The following is a 19,419-nucleotide window of genomic DNA, read 5'->3' on the forward strand; positions in this document are numbered from 1 at the left end:
ATAGTTTTTATTTAAACAAAACTCCTGCTGAAGTCAACAGGAGCTACCTAAGGAGTGCTAGGCCAGGCTTATTCTCCACTTACTGATTTCTGGTTCTATTTCACCATTTATTTATTTTTAATGAATTTTACTTCCCCCTTTTATTAGCCTGAAATGGCTGACAAGCCACGACCTGAAGCACTTACAAAAACAACGATACTGTTAGGCAGCAATTTGTGGTCTATGACACAGGACCACTTAACTTTGCTCAAAACTTCATGATATTGATTACAAATAAAATAAAATAAAATAGGACAGTCAGGAAATAAAGAATATATAATAGGTACAGTGTTTCCAGCTAAGTGCTGCTTCCTTTCTACTAAGCAGTAATTTGTTATACTAAGTGTTGTACACTCCAAGGTGGGGTGACAGAGAGCATGCTGCTTACATCAACGAAGCATCTTTGCTTCATACATCTGGAAGGCAGATGACTACCTGTGCAGTATGACACTAAGCACATTACAACTTGGTGAAACACTGGAGTATGTGCAACAGATTCATAAATGGGAATGAACAGGTCAATGGCTCCATGAAATTTGGGATCAAATATATATTTAACTTGAAAGGCAGTGTCTTCTTATTAGCAGAGCATAGCGGGTTGTCAAACTGTCTCTTCAGAAATACTAACCAGACGTTTAATGTTAAGTTACTGCTAGAGAATGTTGGAACTGCATATGTTGATACAAAATGCTCATCCTAGCAGGGAAAAGCACGTATGTCCCCAGCATACATTTTTTTCCTGGAATGCATGTACACACATCAGTGGTTTCTGCCTTTCTGAATCCGCAGATCCTTAACAAATTTTCAGGGAAGACACAGATCTCTACATAGCAGACTTCAACGTGCTGATGACAGGCTTGCTTCTTTTAGGTACCTTTTGCAGACCTCAGATAGCACCAAAATAAACCCTATGAGAGAGGCACAGCTATCTGTACATGAAGAGACCCTTGTCCCACAGCTGAAGAGTAGGAATGCTGTTTTCTCACATCCAGCTGAACTCTACCTCCACTGAAACCAATGCTTACTTTACTACTGATGCCAGGATGACAGCTGAATACAGGCAAAAGGGCTTTTCAAAGCCCCACCTGCCAGGTAAAGCCAGAATACCTCAACAAAAAAAAAAAACAATAAAACAAAAAAAAAAAAAAAAGAGGGGAGGACTGAATCTACAGAGATGAACCCCCCTTAAAATTAACTGGGTATAAAGAAAGTAAAGTAATTGGAACAGGGACAAAGAAACCACTACAGACAAAACATTTTGTACCGTATTTGGGCAAGCAGTAGGCAGGGAACACTGTAATTGGTGGAAGTACTGTATTAGCAAAACCCACGCTCTTCTTGATGATAAGACCATGTACCAATGCATTTCTAAACTGCTACATAACTGGCTTTCTGGAAAGAGATATAGCCTAGTGATTACCTTACTGCTAATCTAACTTTGCTACCCCCAGCAGTAAAGTAACAGCATCAGTAACAACTGAGTGTCAGGTGAACTACCATGCCTTCAGTGCGGTGAGTTATTAGGGGCTACAACAAATTACCCGGGCTGGAGCCTGGCCTTATCCACCCAGGGAGATATTCAGCTGTACCATCACTCAGAGTGAGGTTTCAAGTAAGCGTCATCCGGGCTCATTCCAGCACTACCCAGGCTCACTGAACTGTGGGTCAGTCCTGAGGGAAATCCCGGCCTCAAAAAAGTCAAAGGGAGTTTCACTACCGACTTTAATGGGATCAAGATTTCACCTAACAGGATTACAAAGGCTACAGCTTCTCTGACAGAGATACAAAATTAGTGAACACAGTAGGGCAATGCCTCTGAATTTCAGTCAGGCATTTGATACTGTGCCTCATAAAAGCCTGCTATAAATACCGACTCATACTGACTAAGACAGGAACACTGCTGCACTGATTGAAAGCTGCTGGCAAATGGCAATGGATCAAGCTGGGGAGAAGCGTCTGTGACAACAGTTCTCAAACTTTCTTCTTGTATCCTAGAGGAAAGCACAGTCTGTGCCTCCACACTATTAGGAACGCTGCCAAAGGACACTTCCCACCTACAAAGGCAAGGGGTGCTTTACCATAAGATGAGGACCCTTTGTGAGGCTGAGCCATACCAGGTGGGTGGTGGCTCTCAGTATTGTGACTGACCCAAGACAGCTTTGGCAGCATCACTGTCTCCTACCCTAGGACATAGCTGTCCCCTGCTCTGAGACCCCAGCCCTGGTGGACATGCCATGAACTGGACTGACTCTGCTGCCTGGTCCAGACAAACTGGGAGCCGTATGCATGGATTTCTCTGACTGAATTCTGCCTCTGCCAAGGCCCTGAGAAGTTCTGCTACTGACTCCAAAGGGAGCAACAGTTTCTGGCCCCTGCTATTTCCCACTGCTCCTGCTTTTGTGATTCCACTTGCCTCCCTCTCTGGGCCACATCTTGTGGATGCTACTGCATCTGCAAAAGTGTTTCTGCACCAGCATTCTTCCTGCCACACTCCCTGCTCCCCCTCCCCAGAGTTTCTTCTTTCTAATGAACAGAGAACACTATGAAAAGAAAAACTCAGGATAAAAACTTGGCAAAGTTTGCTGGCAAAGATATCTTAGCTTGCTAAACAGACTTCCAGTGAAATGGAAGACCCCTCACGTCAACTATTACATTAATAAATAAGGACTATGCTTACTGTAATATAAAAGCTCTGACCCTCCATAATGAATGTCAACTGAAGTTTTGCTTTAGACTAGTGAGCAGGAACAAGCCAAGCACATGATGCTGTGCTACAGCAAAACACCCCACTGGACCATTACTCTTGATTCTTGGGGGTAGTGCTGCATTTGTGAGACACTCGGGATACTGGAATACTGCTTCTTCCTCCATCCTCAATCTAATGAGTGATTTAAGGCAAGTCATGTTCTACCTTTGTGCCCCTGTTTGTCTTCCCTATCCTTTGTGTTCCATGGAGAAATTGATCTACTTTGCAAATTAACATGAAAGGCAGGAGTGAAAAAAGCTTGTGTCAGAGCCAGGCAGAAGAAAACAAGGTAATGTGATTATAAAAGCAAGTATTATAAAAGGTAGAAACATGTATTTGAAAGGTGGTTACACTCGAGACATCCTCCATCTGCACTGGAGTATCGGCCACAGAGAGTACAACATTAACCAGTTGCTTTGCACGTCATCTTTTAGCCTCAGAGCTGGACCCATTACACGGCCCCTGGGAACATACATTCCCTGAGACCCGGGGTTGGGTTACTGTTACGTACTGCACTGCAGCTGACTGTGGAATGAATGGTCATGCTGAGGAAAGCAAACAAGAAAGCCTGCAAGGTCCTGGAGATCGCTTTCAGCCATGAGAAAGCTTCTTTATTTTTATACCTTCTATTTAACTGCTAACCCTTTTGTTTGAAAGCTACAACAACAGAGAGCATACTGCAGGCATAGCACGGAGACATCAAAGCAGACAGAACAGGTAGCAGCAGGACATGTCTTCCAGAGTATCATAAAAAGGAACCTAAACGAGCTCCTGCATTTCAGCCAGGAATAGCTTCAAAAGGCCATTTTGGCACAGAGTGTAAAGCAAACTCATTTGGAAGTGGGGTAGAGGTATGTGTCCCTAGCCGAATCAGAGACCTGCGGCACTGCACAGACTCTGGGGGCTTTGGAAAACAGAAGGGTTTTGAACACTGCAAGTTTGTTAGCAGGCTTTTAGGAATGGAAATTATCCCTGTGCAGGAGATTAACAATACGAGCCATACTAAACCACATTCAGTAAAAGGAGCTACAATTAGAGAAGGCAACTGAACAGCTCAGGGCTGTGTATGTGCTCAAGCAGGTGGTGCTGTCAGAACAACTGAAGTAACAATAACCATAGTCACAGAAGCAGAGAAACTAAGCAGGGTAGCTTAACAGATGTGGGAGGTGGATGAGACTGGCTCAAGGACCTTGGACCAAAATCTGGGCTTGATATCTGACTTTGACTTTGGCCTCCTGTGCCTTCCGGGCAATTCATCTTGGTTGATTTCCCTTCTCAGTCCAAGTCAGCAGTCTGTGGTAGAGGAGTGGATGACATACAATTTTCTTTCCACTCCTGATACCAAACATTTTTTATTTTTTAAGCTATGTGGTTTATTCTCCCTCCCATAACACTTCAAGCCAAAGATACCGGAGTAATAATGTCACTAAGGACAATACTTCAGATCCAAAGCAAGGAAACAGTTCCTTCCCTCATGGCAGTGAACATGGAGCAGGAAGCTCAAACCACATCTATCATTTCATACTTTCAAAAGCTCTCCCAAAAGCCATGGGAAATATGGTCATACCGAAAAGGTTCCCATGTCTGCTGGCAGCTGTTAAAGGATGCCTATTCATTATTCCATGGTAACCCAGAACCCCACAGGCATTCCAGCCCACTTCCATTTTCCAATGTCACCATCAGAGGCAAGAACACTGCCTTCCTCTGACACGAGGGGAAGGAATGTAGTCTCCCACGAGCTGCTTGAACGTGCAGTTCCCTACTGCAACTCAAGAGTGTGCATTTATGACCATTTTTACTTCACATTTACTTTACATGCATGAAGTTTTGTGTCTGGCATTGAAAAAAAAGAGAGAAAGAGTTGCCTAAACACATGAATTTTTGCTGCACTTGCTTGAAGAAAGGCTGGTGTCCTCATTAAGAATCTGCTGCTTGTTTGAGAATTTCTGCTATTCTCATGGAACCAAATTCAGACCCATTTCTTCAAGGGCTGTGGGTAAACAAGCAGGAACAGTTGCACTGTTCTGCAAAGAGTCCTGTGTTGATGCAAACACTCTGGCTGGAGGAAGCATGGCATTAGCGCTCTGAGAAGGTATAGTAACATTAAAGAAGGCGCATGAAAAGCCCCAGCACTGACTATTTTGCTCCCTGATGATCCCATTCACAATTGCACAACACCCCTATGATTCTTAGGGGAGGCAAGGATTAGTCTACATTCAGCTGTCTTCATAGCGGTCTAATAGACCAAAACAGCTATCGGCCTCAACTGGCCAGAAACACTGGCACATTCCCACAGCTTGGAATCACCAAAATAAACCTACCTATGATTAGAGGTTGCATCTGGTGTGGGAGGAAGGATGTGAGTAGGAAAAAAATAGGATCCACCCAGCCTGCCATGCCAACATCAAACTGCTGTATCAGAGCAAACATTGAACGTTCCCACAGAAATTATCAGCAATGGAAGACTGACAATGCCAACATATTATTAAACAGTTATCACTTGTCTCAGAGTCAATGTCTTGCTGCATTGAAAGGGTAGATGAACAGAGCTGCCCTCTATATTCTCAGAAGAGTATTTGTCCACATGTATTAGTCTGGAAGACGTCTGAGCCAGACTTTTCTTTCTTTCCTTTTTTTAAATGAGGAATCAGAAACTGATGGAGCTACCACAGAGCTTCTGATGCCTACCAACCAAACTCTGGGCCCTGTTCCTGGACAGAATTCCCACACATACCCTCCACCCTTTCTACACACTTACCATGATGGTGTGATGTGGGAACAGGGCACGAACAGACTTCACAAACTCCACGAAGTGCTCTGAATAGCCATTTGCCACATCCAGGCAGATGTATCTGAGAGGTGGAATGGCCTCTAGAATACTTGTTAACTTGTCCAAATCAGCTTTTCCACTACCTGAGCTTGCTGCTACATGCTAAAAAGACAGGGAGAAAAAAGGAAGTAATAGTTTGTAAAAACTAGGATAAACATACACTTTGTATGCCTTTTTCTGCATAGGCCTGGGAGGACTTCTGCTGGAAACTAGTGAAAATCATACTATATAGTATGAAATAAAACACCTTGCTGGGAATATCGGTCTATTATTTCTGTTTCGTTTAAAGGCTCTAAAATAAAGTAAAACTAGCATTTTATCAGCTTTTCATTCACCAGTGGATTCTCACAGGCAAATATAATCACCTGAGATGGATGAAGGCTCAGCTGTACTTATATTAACAGAAACACAGAAGGCCTAAATTGGTAGATTTCCAGGAAGGCTGAGTGGCAAAATTTGGGGCACTGTCAAGACAGTGGAAGCTGGGTCTTTAAGTTCACCAAATACCACCTTGATCTACAGAATCACAGAATAGTTGAGTCTGGAAGAGACCTCTGGAGACTGCATAGTCCAACCCTCTTGCTCAAGCAGGGTCAGCTACCACTGAAAACAAGCAGATTCCTTCCCCCTTTGTCTTCCTATGTTCTTTCCAATGGAAAAATAGTTCCCACAGCTGTTGGCCCACAAAACCTCTGCAAAGATCCAAGGTTACAGAGCAAGTCAATATCCAATCACTAAAAGGTGCTACTCCAGTGATGATGTACCACAAATGAGCTAAGTGCTGAAGTGTTCAGACACAGGATACTGCTGGGGACCATTTTCTACCCTATAGTGGCATATAAGCAACTCTGATGAACCTAAGTGATAGGCTGGCTTTCAGATAATCCTGTAATTAATAGTCCTTATAATAAACTGTAAAATGCACCACAGGTAAAGATACAATACAGCTGTGTAGTATTCTTTTCTATACAGAAAAAGTTTCAAAACTGCACTGAACTCCAAGGAAGAGGGGAGACAGCCAGGCATGCTCTTACACTGCCTCTCCTGGTATAGGAGCCTGCCAGATGAGCACAGAAGAAATCTGGATATGAAAAAGTCAGAACTTAAGTCAGTGTTTATCTTTACGAAATGGTGTTTCTCTGTAATGGCTCAAGCTAGGACCCTGATCAAGGTCCTAGGTCAAGGAGGGCAGCACAGCTAACAGCACAGCGTGAGCTCTAGTGTGAGAAGGTAAATGGAGGACACATATGCTCTGAGAACTTCCAGTGCTCATCCCTGTTTAGGCCCAGCACCTGGGCCCCTCCAGCCCACAGGCTCCAACTCCGCTTGCACACCTGACAGCAAAGACCCTGCCTAGCACAAGGGCACACAGGGCCAGCTTGTGGTTGGGTTACTCAAGGCTGTTTGTGTTGGTGGTCTGAGCCTTCTCCCTCACTAGCACTACCACAGCTCCCAACAGCAACAGAAGCAGTTAGACCTATTCCCAAGTATTTTCTTTTTCTTCGTTCAGGATACTTCTGTGTTTTCATTCCAGACATATACAAACTTTGCTTTTTTGCATCTTAATATAAGCACTTTCATAATGGACTTGCATAGCTATTATTTTTAAAGCAGGACAAGCACTTCTTTTGATGCATTTAAAAACAGCAAGTATCTTCATTCCCCAAAACCTCACTTGACAACAGTACTCCCAAGAGACTACAGTGTATGCAAGTTCGGAACAAAGCAATAAACCATAATAATTTACAGTATGAAAATGTACCTCAAGGCATTCTGGGTGATTGGCAGCAAACAGTTTCCATTCTTCCAGAGAATAATGCTTGTGAATTGCAGTGAACATTGCATGCTAGCAAAAATAAGAAAACTGATATTAACGTCCAAGTTAGTCATCTTTCCCTCAGCTGTGGGATAACAACATACCAGAAATTCCCATTTTAAGTACAGGCTCATCCTGCTTGAAAGTAACAGTAACAGTGAACAGACCAGGCAACTCCAAACAGCTCTTCAAAGGTAACTTAGCATACTTAGCTGACCTTTCAGGATCAGGTTTCTGATGTTTCATGAAGTTATGGTCAATATTTTGAATGTGCTTAATAAGCACTGCAAGAAATGAAGGTGAACCTTGAGGCCAGAAGCTAATTAACTAGACACTCCTAACTGCTGCAGCTTTATCCAGTAACCTACACTTTCAAAACTGTTGTGAGTTCATTTTTTTCTGGAAGGGAGCACAGCACAGACCTCAAAACCTAAGCTCTTAGGAGCTCCACCTGAAGCTAAGCTACACCCAAGGTGGAAGCTTCCCAGTAAGCATCTCCACTAAAACTATCTTACATCTGAAGCTCTGTCTCTGGTAACTGTACTGCTGTAAAAGCACAGCTGCTTTGCAGTAAAACCGCACCTTCTTGTTCTGGATATTTTTAACTCATGTCCCCCCATTCTCCAACAAACATAGCTAAAAATTAACAAAAGCTGCTCATTGTCACCCAGTGGCTTCCAAATTGTTGCATAAATGAGAATCAAGACTTACTTTCGCCATAACCACAGCCATTTCAAATGTCCCCACAGTGTCCATGTTTGCCACTATAATAGGAATTCCTGTGTATGTCTGCTTGGAGTTGCGGAAGGTGAAGGTGCGCGTGAGGTCGACCTGCAATGAATAGGCACATGTTATTTTAAGTAACTGCAATCTAACAAAAGTTTTGCCACTGACTTCAGATACAGAATGTTTAGACACTGCCGCTTAATTTTCCTCATGTTTCCTGTTCCTCCTCCTTCCATTCCACTATTATCATAGAACCATAGAATTATTTAGGTTACCTCAATTTATTTTGCTACAACTTCTGCCTTACAAGTAAGAAATAAAATATAAAATTAAAATGAAGTTTTCTGTGTTATAGAGTTCTTGCTGATAAAAAAGAAACAAGTCAGGAAGGGTTGGAAAGCACAGAAAGGACAAAAGGACTGTGGATTATTTTATATAGAAGTAGCCTCAGCTGTTTGTTTGGCTGCCTGAGAAACCCAAGTTGAAGTCCTAACTCCACAGAAGTCACAACTGAAAATCCCTCTGTCTCCAGGTCAGGGAGGACTTTGCCCCAGTCTTAAATGCAAATGACAATATAATAAAGCAAGCGCTTATTTTTGGCTATGGTTAGCAGCACTCTTGCCATATAATTATGAACAATCATGCCCTGGCTTATTAAACCATGAGGATGCTAGTTTCAAATTTCTTACAACTGCATCAGCCTTCACCTTCAAAGGTGTTTCTTCTTTAGCATCCTCAAATGACCATGGTAACATGAGGAATTTTGTTCCTTAGATTTGCAAGAGGCAATATCAAATTTAGATCAGTTCCCACTTGTCTACTTAGCATCTTGCAAAAGGGGGAAAAATAACTCTAAGAAATGCACAACTGAAAGACATTAGGTTAGACTCTTTATGAAAGAGCCTTCATTTTCACTGTTACTAGTCTTCATTACTCCTCACTTCAGCTTTAAACCAGGAACATTCAGAGACATGAACTGAAATCCACCACCAGAAAGGAAGCAATATAAAAAATGTAGGACTCCGATTATTTATTTACAACATATTTTGAGAACCGTCACATTGCAGGCTACATTATGATTGATTAATATGGTAGAGGGGATTATTACTGATATGTGTAAGAGAAAGAACTTGGTGCCTCAGTCATATATTGTGAAACAGGTTCTCATTTTGTATAATCTCCTAAGGGAAGGGTCACTTTGGTGAGCAACATAAGATACATCTTCACGGACACTCACCCTTCCCATTGACTATCAGAAAGGCTCAGTTCTCCACCCATCACTGATGACATAACATTCTTATGGGAATTTCAGCTGCAGCTGATATGAGAAAATAGTATGAAGAAGATAGGTATGAAATAAGTATGAAAATGTGATATATTTCACTCCCTTTTAATGAAATTGACTAGAACCGGGGGGGGGGGGGGGGGGGGGGGGGGTGAGAGGAGGGTAAGACAAGAGTATCACACATCCAGTTCTACACAGACAATAGCACCAGAACCATTGCCTCACAGTTTTACAGAGGAAAAACATCTCTTTCAAATGAATTTGAGAAAGAAGTAGAGAAGAAGAGTAGGTTTAAGAAAAGACTGAGGCAAGACGTAAAGCTATGCAGGGAACACAAGGCCATTACTCTTTCAGTGCTTCTCACCTCCGCTTACTGTAACTTCTCATACATGGCTTCCTTTAGCCAGCCGGCCAGATGGATCTCATGCAATTATCCACACGATTGATAATACTGTGATGGCAGGAATTCAGTAGGGATAATTGCGGGGCTTTCTCTAATGAGGCTTTTGTTCCATAAGAACAGGAGAAATGGCACAGTGGATTGGAGATGTTTATGTGGTGCCAGAGTTCTCCAACAGCCAGTACCAGATGTCTGGGAAGGGAACATAAGAACGAGGTATGTTTTGAAAGACACTTTTCCTAGTTTACCTTCCCAGGTCCCAAGAAGCTGATGTTTGGAGACATGCAAAGACAAATGTCTCCTCCAATCCACTTAACTTAATAGCCAGTCATGGAAAAGAGCTTGCCTTGTAATTTTTTTAATCCTTCACACTCTTAGCCTCTCCAGTATCCCACAGCAATACATTTCAAAGATTAATTATACACTGCATAAAACTACGACCTTTGCCTGATAATTACATTCAGTGCTTCCTTTTTGTTTTGTGAGAGGCAACCAACAGCCACTTCTCAGTTTCACCATTTGCATTCCACTCCTTACTTCATACTTCTAGCATGCCCTTCACAGCCTCACCATAATGAATAATCCCAGTATGTTTATTTTTTTCCCCTTTGTGGAAATCAGTCAATACTGCTGATCATTCTGGCTGCTATTCTCTGTAACTATGTTAGCATATTATGATACTATCGTGAAGGGATCAACTGTGTACTCAAGATGAACACGCCAAGGAGCATCACAAAGCTAACTGGTTTTCCTTAGATCCTCTAGAAGCACTTCTGACCATCTCTTTGTCTCTCTCCTGAGTTGTAACAGCTGTTAATATTCTATGCATTAAGAGAAAATAAACTCTGACTTTAGGATTGTGCACCACTCAACAGCAGTAAGTTTCTTTAGAAAGAACATAATGAATTGTATTTTGTAACTCCTATCTAGACCCTTGACATATGAAAGTACTAGGACATTGGCTGTTCTGTTAAAGCTCCTCGGACTTATTTGAATATACAAATTTAAATTAACGACTAGACTTCCTACGTAACACTTGTCTGGTGAACTTAAAATGGACAGCTTGCAAAGCCAAGTCTAGCAAAGGCAAGAACAGCAGCCTACATGAGTACAGAGACCACACAAACAGATAATTCTGCTCCCACTCCGATCATTGCTTTAACCAACTCTGATATTTTAATTCAAGCCCCAAATTTGCTTTCTGGTTTTGAAAAAGTAGTAGAAATCATGGAAAATGAAGAAAAGGAATCAAAAAAGGAATCAAAACCAAGTACCGACATAGCAGACCTACAAGAAGTGCTGCAAACACCCCAAACTGCCTCTCTAAGACGATGACTTAATCCTAGTTACTGCATAAAAAGCGACCCCTGTGCAAAATAAGGCATTCACACCAGAGAAGCAGACGCTTGCTGATACAAGCTTCAAAGCAGCAGCTTGCTGGGTAACAGGCACTGTAGTATGCTGCCTCTGTTCCTCTGCCAGAACTATTTATTTATATTCTTGTTTTGAAGCAGACTGGGGCTGTCCATTTCAGATCTGGCTCTCACAGACACTGTTTATTCCTGTTGCTACAGCCTCAGTGATAGTGTCCAATTTCTTAACCTTCATCGGTTTTCACTGACCCCCTCCTGACATGCATTTTTTTCTCATGTGAAATGTTTTTAACAGTTCATCACAGCCACCCGGTACAAACGCGCCCTATCAGCTCGCGTTCCTCCTATCACTTTCCCTTCCCAGCAGCCTTTCTCTCCACAGCCTGCCTAATATATAAGCTAAATATACAAAACGCTGCACTTCAAGAAGCGCTGTGTCACTGGCTGGAGCAGAGCTCCACCTGTTTGCAGGCCAGCACAGGGAGTTTGAAGAGGGACTAGAGGTCTCCAAGCAAATGGCTGGAAGGGGCCTACAGGCCTCACGAGCAGCAATTGCACGCGATGAGGAGTTACTCAGCCTGGACACTGTTCTTTGCAAATTAGAAACAACTAGCCTGAGATCACCTTGCTAGTGAGAGGGCCTCTCCAGTCTTACACCTTCATAATGGCAAAAATGTTTTGCTTAGTTGTTGCCCTCAGAACTGCCGGGCATAGGCCTGTAGTAAACATGGCCATCCTGCTTCTCTTTCCAGCCTTGCCCTTCTACCTCGCTTAGTTTGTCTCAGACTCTCTTACAACTCTGCTTCCCCTGGAGAAAAGCTTAATCCTCTTTCCATCCCCCAACACAACGTAATTCCTTCATTAGTCAAACTAAACCCTTCGTTAATCTTGGGGTTACGTGAGGTAAACGAGAAGGCACCTTCAGTCCTCGGGCTGCCATTTTTTTTGGCTAGAGGCAATCCTCATGGGATTTCCTGGGGTCTTTCCTGATCCCTGCTGAGAAGTAATCACAGCAACACCCGTGGCTAACAGCGGCCCTGGGCCAGCCGGGCGGCAGAGCCCCAGGTCACGCAGCAGGTCGAGGGGCTACACGGGTGAAGCCCACCCCCCACCGCCCCACGCTCCCACCCGAGGGCACCCCAAGCTCTGGGAAGCCCTCCCCAGCATCTTGGCTGGTTGTTGTTTATTCCTACTGTTTTTTAAAAAGCACAGGGCTGTTACTCGCTACCAGCGCTGCCCACAACCCCGAGGCGGGGGGCGAGGATGCTTTTGCCAGCCCAAGCCGCGGGGCGCGTAACCGGGAGCCCCCCGCCCCGGGGACGGGCTGGCAGAGCTGCCTGGTCACCTACGGCTGGCAGCCCCCACCGAACCGGAGGTCACCCCCCGCTCTGCGCCGCAGTAAATCCGCAGAGGCACCTGTCAGGAGCAAACACCCCCCCACCTCCCCTCCCGCTGCCGTTTTTATTTTTGCTGGGAGCGGGGGAGGGCTGCGCCCGCCGCCGGGGCTCGGCGGGCCAGGGGGCTCCGCAACCCGGCCCCGTCTTGCCCTCGTCCCGGGAGCAGTGGCATCCCCCCCGCCACTTCCACGGCGTTTCGCTCGGGGAGGGCATTGCTACGTTAGCCTGGGGAATAAAAATAAAGCAGGGAGGGAAGGAGGGTTAAGGAAGTTAGGCGCTGAGAACGGAGAAAAAGCATGCTGGCTTTGAATGCCCCCACCTCTGATCTGCTTTTGAGGCTGCTTCTTTTAGGTCTGAGCAGGACATCTTTAAAGTCCAGTTTGAGGTCTGCGTCTACCCGGGGCATCTTGCTGGGGCGCCGGGGCCGGGGCTCTGCTGGCGGCGGCAGTGGCGGCCCCGCCGTGCTCGCTGCGCTGCGCCGCGCCGCCTGCAGAGCCGCGCCGGCCGGAGCCGGGGGACCGCGCACGGAGCCTATTTATAGGGCGCGGGGAGCGCGGCGCCGCGGCCCAGACCCCATCGCTTTATTAGGAGAGGGCCGCTTGGGGCCGAGCAGCCGGCCGCCCCCTGCCCCTTCTCCCGCCAGAGCCTCTCCACCAGGCTGGGGGGAAACAGAGAGGGGGAACGGGGAGGGAAGCGCGGCGCCCGCCCGTGCGGGGTGAGGCGCGGGCACCGGCACAGCGGCCTTAAGGGCAAAGCAAGGGCAGAGGAAATGGCGCCTCCATGTGACCGAGCGGGCGGCCGCCGGGCCCGCCGCCGCTGCTGCCGGGCGTCTTGCCCGACATCTTGCCCCCCCGGCGCCTGCCGCCGCCCGCTCCTGAGGCGGCCCGAGTGACGGCGGCTGCCGACGCTCCCCAGCCTTTCTGAGGCGGCTGCGGCACGTCCCAAAACTTTGTGCCGGCAGCTAGAAGCCCGGCCTTTGGCGCCCCTGGGCTCTAGTGTAAATCCGGCGTTCCGGGGCGCTCAGCTATGAGCGCAAGCCTGGCCCCCTCCCTGCCCGCCATTCTCGTAAAGCCGACCGTTGCCCGGCTCCAGGGACCCCTACCCGACTGCGGAGCGAGGGGCTGGAGGGGGCTCCCCACACACCGGACTGCGGAGCGAGGGGCTGGGGGGGCTCCCCACCTGAGTGCAAAGCGAGGGGCTGGTGCGTCTTTTGGGCGTTAGAAACGTTGAGAAATGTGCAGCTGGTTGGTCATAGGAGAGCGGGCACAGCACCGGCCACCTGGACTGCCTCTGCACAATCATTTCCAATTTTAGTACATGTAGAGAAGCAACGGGGCTTTTGGGGGGGTTTATTTGCCTTCAAAGCATGGAGGAGTCTGATTTTTGACTTTATACGGTCTGTTTTCAATGGCTAGCCACTGTTCCACAACACCCCCATAGCAGTAGGATTGCACATATGCTGGCTCCATCTACACCTCTTGGTACAAGGATCGATACAGGGTTACCAGGTATCATACAACTTCCACAGGAGCTTTGAGCCTTAAACTGTATTTCTGTGAAGTCAAGGGGTTGTAAGATTCGGACTTCTTTAGAAGCATGAGCTAAGCCCTGTCTGGAAACGAAGCGAAGGAAGATCATGGCTGGCTTCCCTTCCTCAGGCAGTTTGCAGGATGAGGTGGTGCTCTCTGCTTCATCTGAAAATCGCACACGTGTGGTCAACACCTTACCCTACTTCTACACCTCTCGGCACAAGCATCACAGATAATTCAGTATGACCCAGCATGAGGCCCAGGCTTTCCACAGCAGGCAGGGCATTTGGGTGCTTGTGGTTTGAATGTCCAGGTTGAGAGGCCCTGAATCTAGTTTCCAGGAAGTCTTGAGGCTTCAGAACTCCAGATGATGTTTCAGGAGAGCCTCACCACTCTGGGTATTTCCCACAGAAATACTCAGGTGAAACAGGACCCTTTGTAATTAGTGTTGTCTGCATAACAGAGGCCATTCACTTGGTGGCTTCTCCACTGGCTTCAACAATATAACAGAACTACTAAAATTCATACTCCAGACAGATAGCCACAGCTCCCACCATTTGCTGTTCCATCATAAATTAACATTTTGTTCAGGAGCAGAGAGTACTGATGAAAATGGGTCCTGTGAGAGTGGCATGCCTGTAGCAGAGGGCTGAGAATGGAGAAAAAACAAATGCCTTCTGTCTGTGCCTGGCACCATGTCTTATCCTTGCCCTCATGGCAGGCATGTGATGCTGAGAAGGAAGAAAGAAAGAAGCCACGGCGCTGCACTGTGCATTCAAAAGGTCAGCACTGCTGTGGGGAGCAGGAGATGGACACTAGCAGTGGTACTTGTAAGCCCCAGAAAATCCATGCCTGATGCTGTTTCTTATTTCCAGTATTTTTCGTTTCCACTCACAGAACTCACCATGCTATTTTTTTCTGTGGACTACAGTATCTGCTAATATCTAGTATTTTCCCCATGTACACATACCAACAGACTAGCTAGGTCTCTCAGATCAGCTCTAGCGTTCTTGAAAATGTACAAAGTTTGAAATCCTCCAGTTTCTTACCCGGGGGTATATCTTCTGTAATTAAAATTATGGTTTCTTGTTGAACCACCTCTTGTCATTTTCGGTGTCCTTTCTGAAGTATGGACACCAGAAGGGACATGATGAGTAAACACATTAATATCATAGCCAGAAATTAAGATCACCTTGTTACATATCTTTGCTATTCCTCTTTACACCTGCAGCAGTCCCATAATATATCTTTGTGCTGTGGAAGAAAGAGCTGTTCAGCCAGGCTGTGTGCAGTTTCAGTATTTATCCTGTAAGTGCAAATGAGCTATCACTGATTCCAGAAATTAGCATATGTAAATTATTTCAGTTACTTCCCTTCAGAGCTCTTCTTGTTTTCTATTTATACTTAAAAGCAGATGGAACAATGCACTTGGAAGAGAACTTTTCAGCCACTGTAGCTGAAAAGAGCAACAGCAGTGTATCTTTGTAGGTATTGTGACAGTATTCTAAACTTGGGTGGGTTTTTTTGAGAAGAGGGAACAGTGACCATAATAATGCAAAGAGTTTGGGTTGGAAGAGACCTTTAAAGATCATTTAATCCAACCCCTTGCAACGGGCAGGGACATCTTTGACTAGATCAGATTGCTCAGAGCCCCATCCAACCACATCTTAAGGAGAAATATCTGACTTCAGCCTATGACTATCTAAGAGTTATTGTTGTCCTTGTGGTTTTCATCCTGTTATTGTAATTGTAACTGCTGTTGTATATCATAATAGAAAAGGGTTCACAGATGGGACCTGGTTACAAAGGATGTGGAAGAAGCTGAGGTACTCATTGGCTTCTTCACTTTGGTCTTCCCTGCTAAGATTTACCTCAGGAATCCCAGGCCTTTCAGACCTGTTGGAAAGTCAGGAGCAGTGAAGACTTGCTTGCCCACAGTAGAGCAGGATCAAGTTGGGATGGAGTGGGGGACAGTTTCTGAGGACTATAAAAAGCAAATGTTAGTCCTGTCTTTGAGAAGAGCAGGGAGGAGGAAGGATCTGGGTAACTACAGCACCATCACTTTGATGCTTAGGAAAGTGATGGAGCAAATAATGGTAGAAACCATATCCAAATGTATGAAGGACAAGAAGGTGACTGGAGGCAGTTGGCATGAGTTTACAAAGACAAAATCACACTCAGCTAACCTGATTACCTTCTACGATAAAAGGACTAGTTCAGTGGATGAGGGGAGAGCAATGGATGTGGTTTATTTTGACAGACTCCCAGTTACATTTTCGTGGACAAACTGATGAAGTGCAGTCTAGCTAAAAGGACAATGAAATGCGTTGAGAACTGGCTGAACTTCTGGACTCAAAAGGTTGTGGTCAATGACATGAAGTCTCGGTGGAGGTCAGGCATTTGTTGTGTTATGACGTTAATTGTATATGGCATTAAAACCACCCCCCTTTATCCGTGCTTATTTTTCTTCTAATTTAAATAAGAACTCTTTCCTCACTAACTCCTTGATACTGAAAAAAACATTCACTGATAATGTTAAAGTAGGAGCACTTCTGAGCATGAGAAACACCTCTAGGGTGAATGCTTAATGAGGTTGTCATTATTTATCAACAGAAAGCCTGGTCACAGCAGAGGCACAGCTGACACGACTGAAGGCGCATGCTGACTTCTTTGCTGTGGTCCCTAGGGAAATACTATAGCCTCATATAGCTCCATACATAGAGCCTGTAACATAATTAGCACACACATTTAAGGAGTGTGGTGAGCAGTAGTGAAAGCATTGCGCGGCTGGCAAGCGCTCCCACACCGCAAACTGTGTGTCAAAACTTCCCAGTAAAATCCCCTATCTGGGAAGAACAACATGCTGCAGGACATGTGTGATGAAGATCTTTTACTACTAAGGAGAAGCACTACGTTTGAGGAAATAACCTTGTTTTTCTTATGAGAAATGTAAATTGCTTTTATTATTCTGTTTGAATTTGGGCCTTGTCTACACTGAATAGCGTTTCCCAGTGGATGGATCAAGAGACCTAACTCAGTAAACCCTGCAGATGCATGCAGAAGATTTCTTTTGGTTGTGGAGATAAGGGGGTTTCTCTGAACTATCACTAGTATTACAGCATCTGTGCTAAGGCTTTTGCTGGCTTTGATAGCCACCAGAAAGGGGAGGAGTGGGGCTGACACCCCTGACTTGCACAGCTGTGCCAAGCAGACTTCAGCTACACGCACAAAGATCACTTGTTATGAAGCGACTCAGAAGCCATAAGTATTGTCATTAAATTCAAAGGTCTTAGGGTAGACCAGTAATCATAGGCTGAATCCCAGGCCCACGCTGAATTCAGTAGAACAACCTCCCATTCAAGGTACAGTTACTCTAGGAGTAGCTGGCAGTATTCATTCCCATTTGATTTCAGTAGGTTTCAAGCGCTAATTGTAAGTAATCACAGCACTTAATGAGACTTCGATCTTCCTTGGCTTATGAAGTTTAGAGTCTGTCTCTGCTGATAAATAAAATGGACCACGCCTCATCTCTGTCCCTGCAAGGCAAGGGACAGGGTATGGCTTACGTGTACCGTATGTGAGCTTCAAGGGGTTCCGCTCATACTGCGTATTGGAAATAGCCTGATGCTATTCCCTGACCTGCCATCAGACTACCTGCCGGAGTGCTAGCTGCCCACATTGCCCAGAGGAGTGTGATACTAATTAAAGAGTGTGGACCATTGCAGGGTAGAGCTTTTGGCCTTACACGGGTCCAAGTTTGGTTTACTGCAGAGCTTTACTGTTACGAAAAAAGTCTGTAGATTTTATTTAGATGGGACAAAAATCTGTTGTATACTACCCATTGCGAACGGATATTTCTGTGAATTACATCCAAGCCCCACATACTGTAACAGAAAGTGAGATTCTCTCCATGGAAATTTTAAGGCATCTCACAGGATGTAACAGGTATTCTGTTGCTGTTACAGAGCTTTATACATGGAGCCAGGCTCTCCTCAGTGGTGCCCACTGACAGAACAAGAAGCAACGTACACAAACTGAAACACATGAAATTCCTTCTGAGCATAAGAAACCACTTTTTTTTTTTTTTCCTGTGAAGGTGGTGGAACACTGGCACATGTTGCTCAGAGAAGTTGTGGAGTCTCTGTCCTTGGAGAGATTCAAAACCTGACTGGACACGGTCCTAGGGCAATGTGCCTTGGCAGATCTTGCTCGAGTAGGAGTTGGACTGTATGGTCTTTAGAGGTCTGTACCAACCTCAGCCACTCTGCAATTCACTGGTTCCATATGTTACTTTGTCATTACAGAATATCTTCCCTTGCAAGATCTCAAGGGCCTTTAAAAATTCTGGTAATTAAATACTTCATTTGATGGTCAAACCATTAAAGCTTGTTTATGCAAGAGAGGCGTAGAAAGACAAATTTGAGGATGAAGCAAAATCCTAACCAAGTTACACATCAGAACTCTGATTATGATCTCACTGGCTATATAGCAGTAAAACTCCACTGTCTTCAGGGGAGTTGTCCCTACTTAATACTACTGCAGGGAGAAATGGGCTGTGGAGTAAACTCAGTGTGGCAAAGTGCCATAGCCTACATTGATTTGGCACTTTCAGCAAGCTGACTTCAGGCAGCACATATAGTGGGTTCCCATTAACATCGTTAGGATTGGTTACCACCAAAACCTGGTGGAATTTGTCATTGAGTTGTAAGCCCTTATGGCCAAAGTCATACAGAGGGTCATTTTGAGGGTTGGTACTGAAACCAGAAAGGTTGGTACTAAACCCAAAAACTCACATCTCAGGGTGTGTTCAGCCTGACAGAGCTCCATGTCACGCTCTCCGTTCAAGCTGTGACTCTGCTCTCATGAGGTTTTGTCTCTGTCTTGTATACACGTTGCCTGCGAGCCCACAAAGTCACTTCATCAGCCCCTTCCTAGCCATGCCCATGTGGTTACCCACACCACAACACCTGACAGGACAGGGGCTGTCTGGCAGCGGACCCTATCCTTTTTTTCTTACATCTCTGAAGAAGTTCCTTGGTGTGGTGTTCATGGCTTCTTGGACTCTTTTTGGGAGGGGTGGGCATTTCCAAGGCCTCTTCTATGTTTTCCTCATTCCAAATCTTACTTTGGCCCTGGAGCCTCATGCCTGCCCATGGTTTTGCCTCTCTTTTCCTCTAAAATCATTAGACAGCCTGGCTACTTGGCATCACCATCTCAGATTGAGGGGATAGAGGTCTTTTGTCTTAACTGGACATAAACCAGTTTACCAGGATTTTCC

At 45.3% G+C, this 19,419-nt stretch overlaps 1 protein-coding gene across 1 annotated transcript in view; it reads right to left on the reverse strand.

Annotated features, from left to right (window-relative positions):
• The window catches only part of GMPR (guanosine monophosphate reductase), a 49,273-nt gene extending 35,600 nt beyond the window's left edge, over positions 1-13,673 (reverse strand). Inside the window, exons 1-4 of the mRNA XM_080378265.1 lie at positions 12,932-13,673; positions 8,143-8,262; positions 7,378-7,461; positions 5,544-5,717 (exon numbers count right to left, since the gene is read on the reverse strand). Of these exons, the coding sequence (XP_080234391.1) occupies positions 5,544-5,717; positions 7,378-7,461; positions 8,143-8,262; positions 12,932-13,018 (465 nt within the window). The 5' untranslated portion in view covers positions 13,019-13,673. The remainder of the gene's footprint in view (positions 1-5,543; positions 5,718-7,377; positions 7,462-8,142; positions 8,263-12,931) is intronic.
• Positions 13,674-19,419: the final 5,746 nt, after the last annotated feature.

This window comes from Falco punctatus (genome assembly GCF_963210335.1).
Source record: "Falco punctatus genome assembly, chromosome: 3".
Taxonomy (NCBI): domain Eukaryota; kingdom Metazoa; phylum Chordata; class Aves; order Falconiformes; family Falconidae; genus Falco; species Falco punctatus.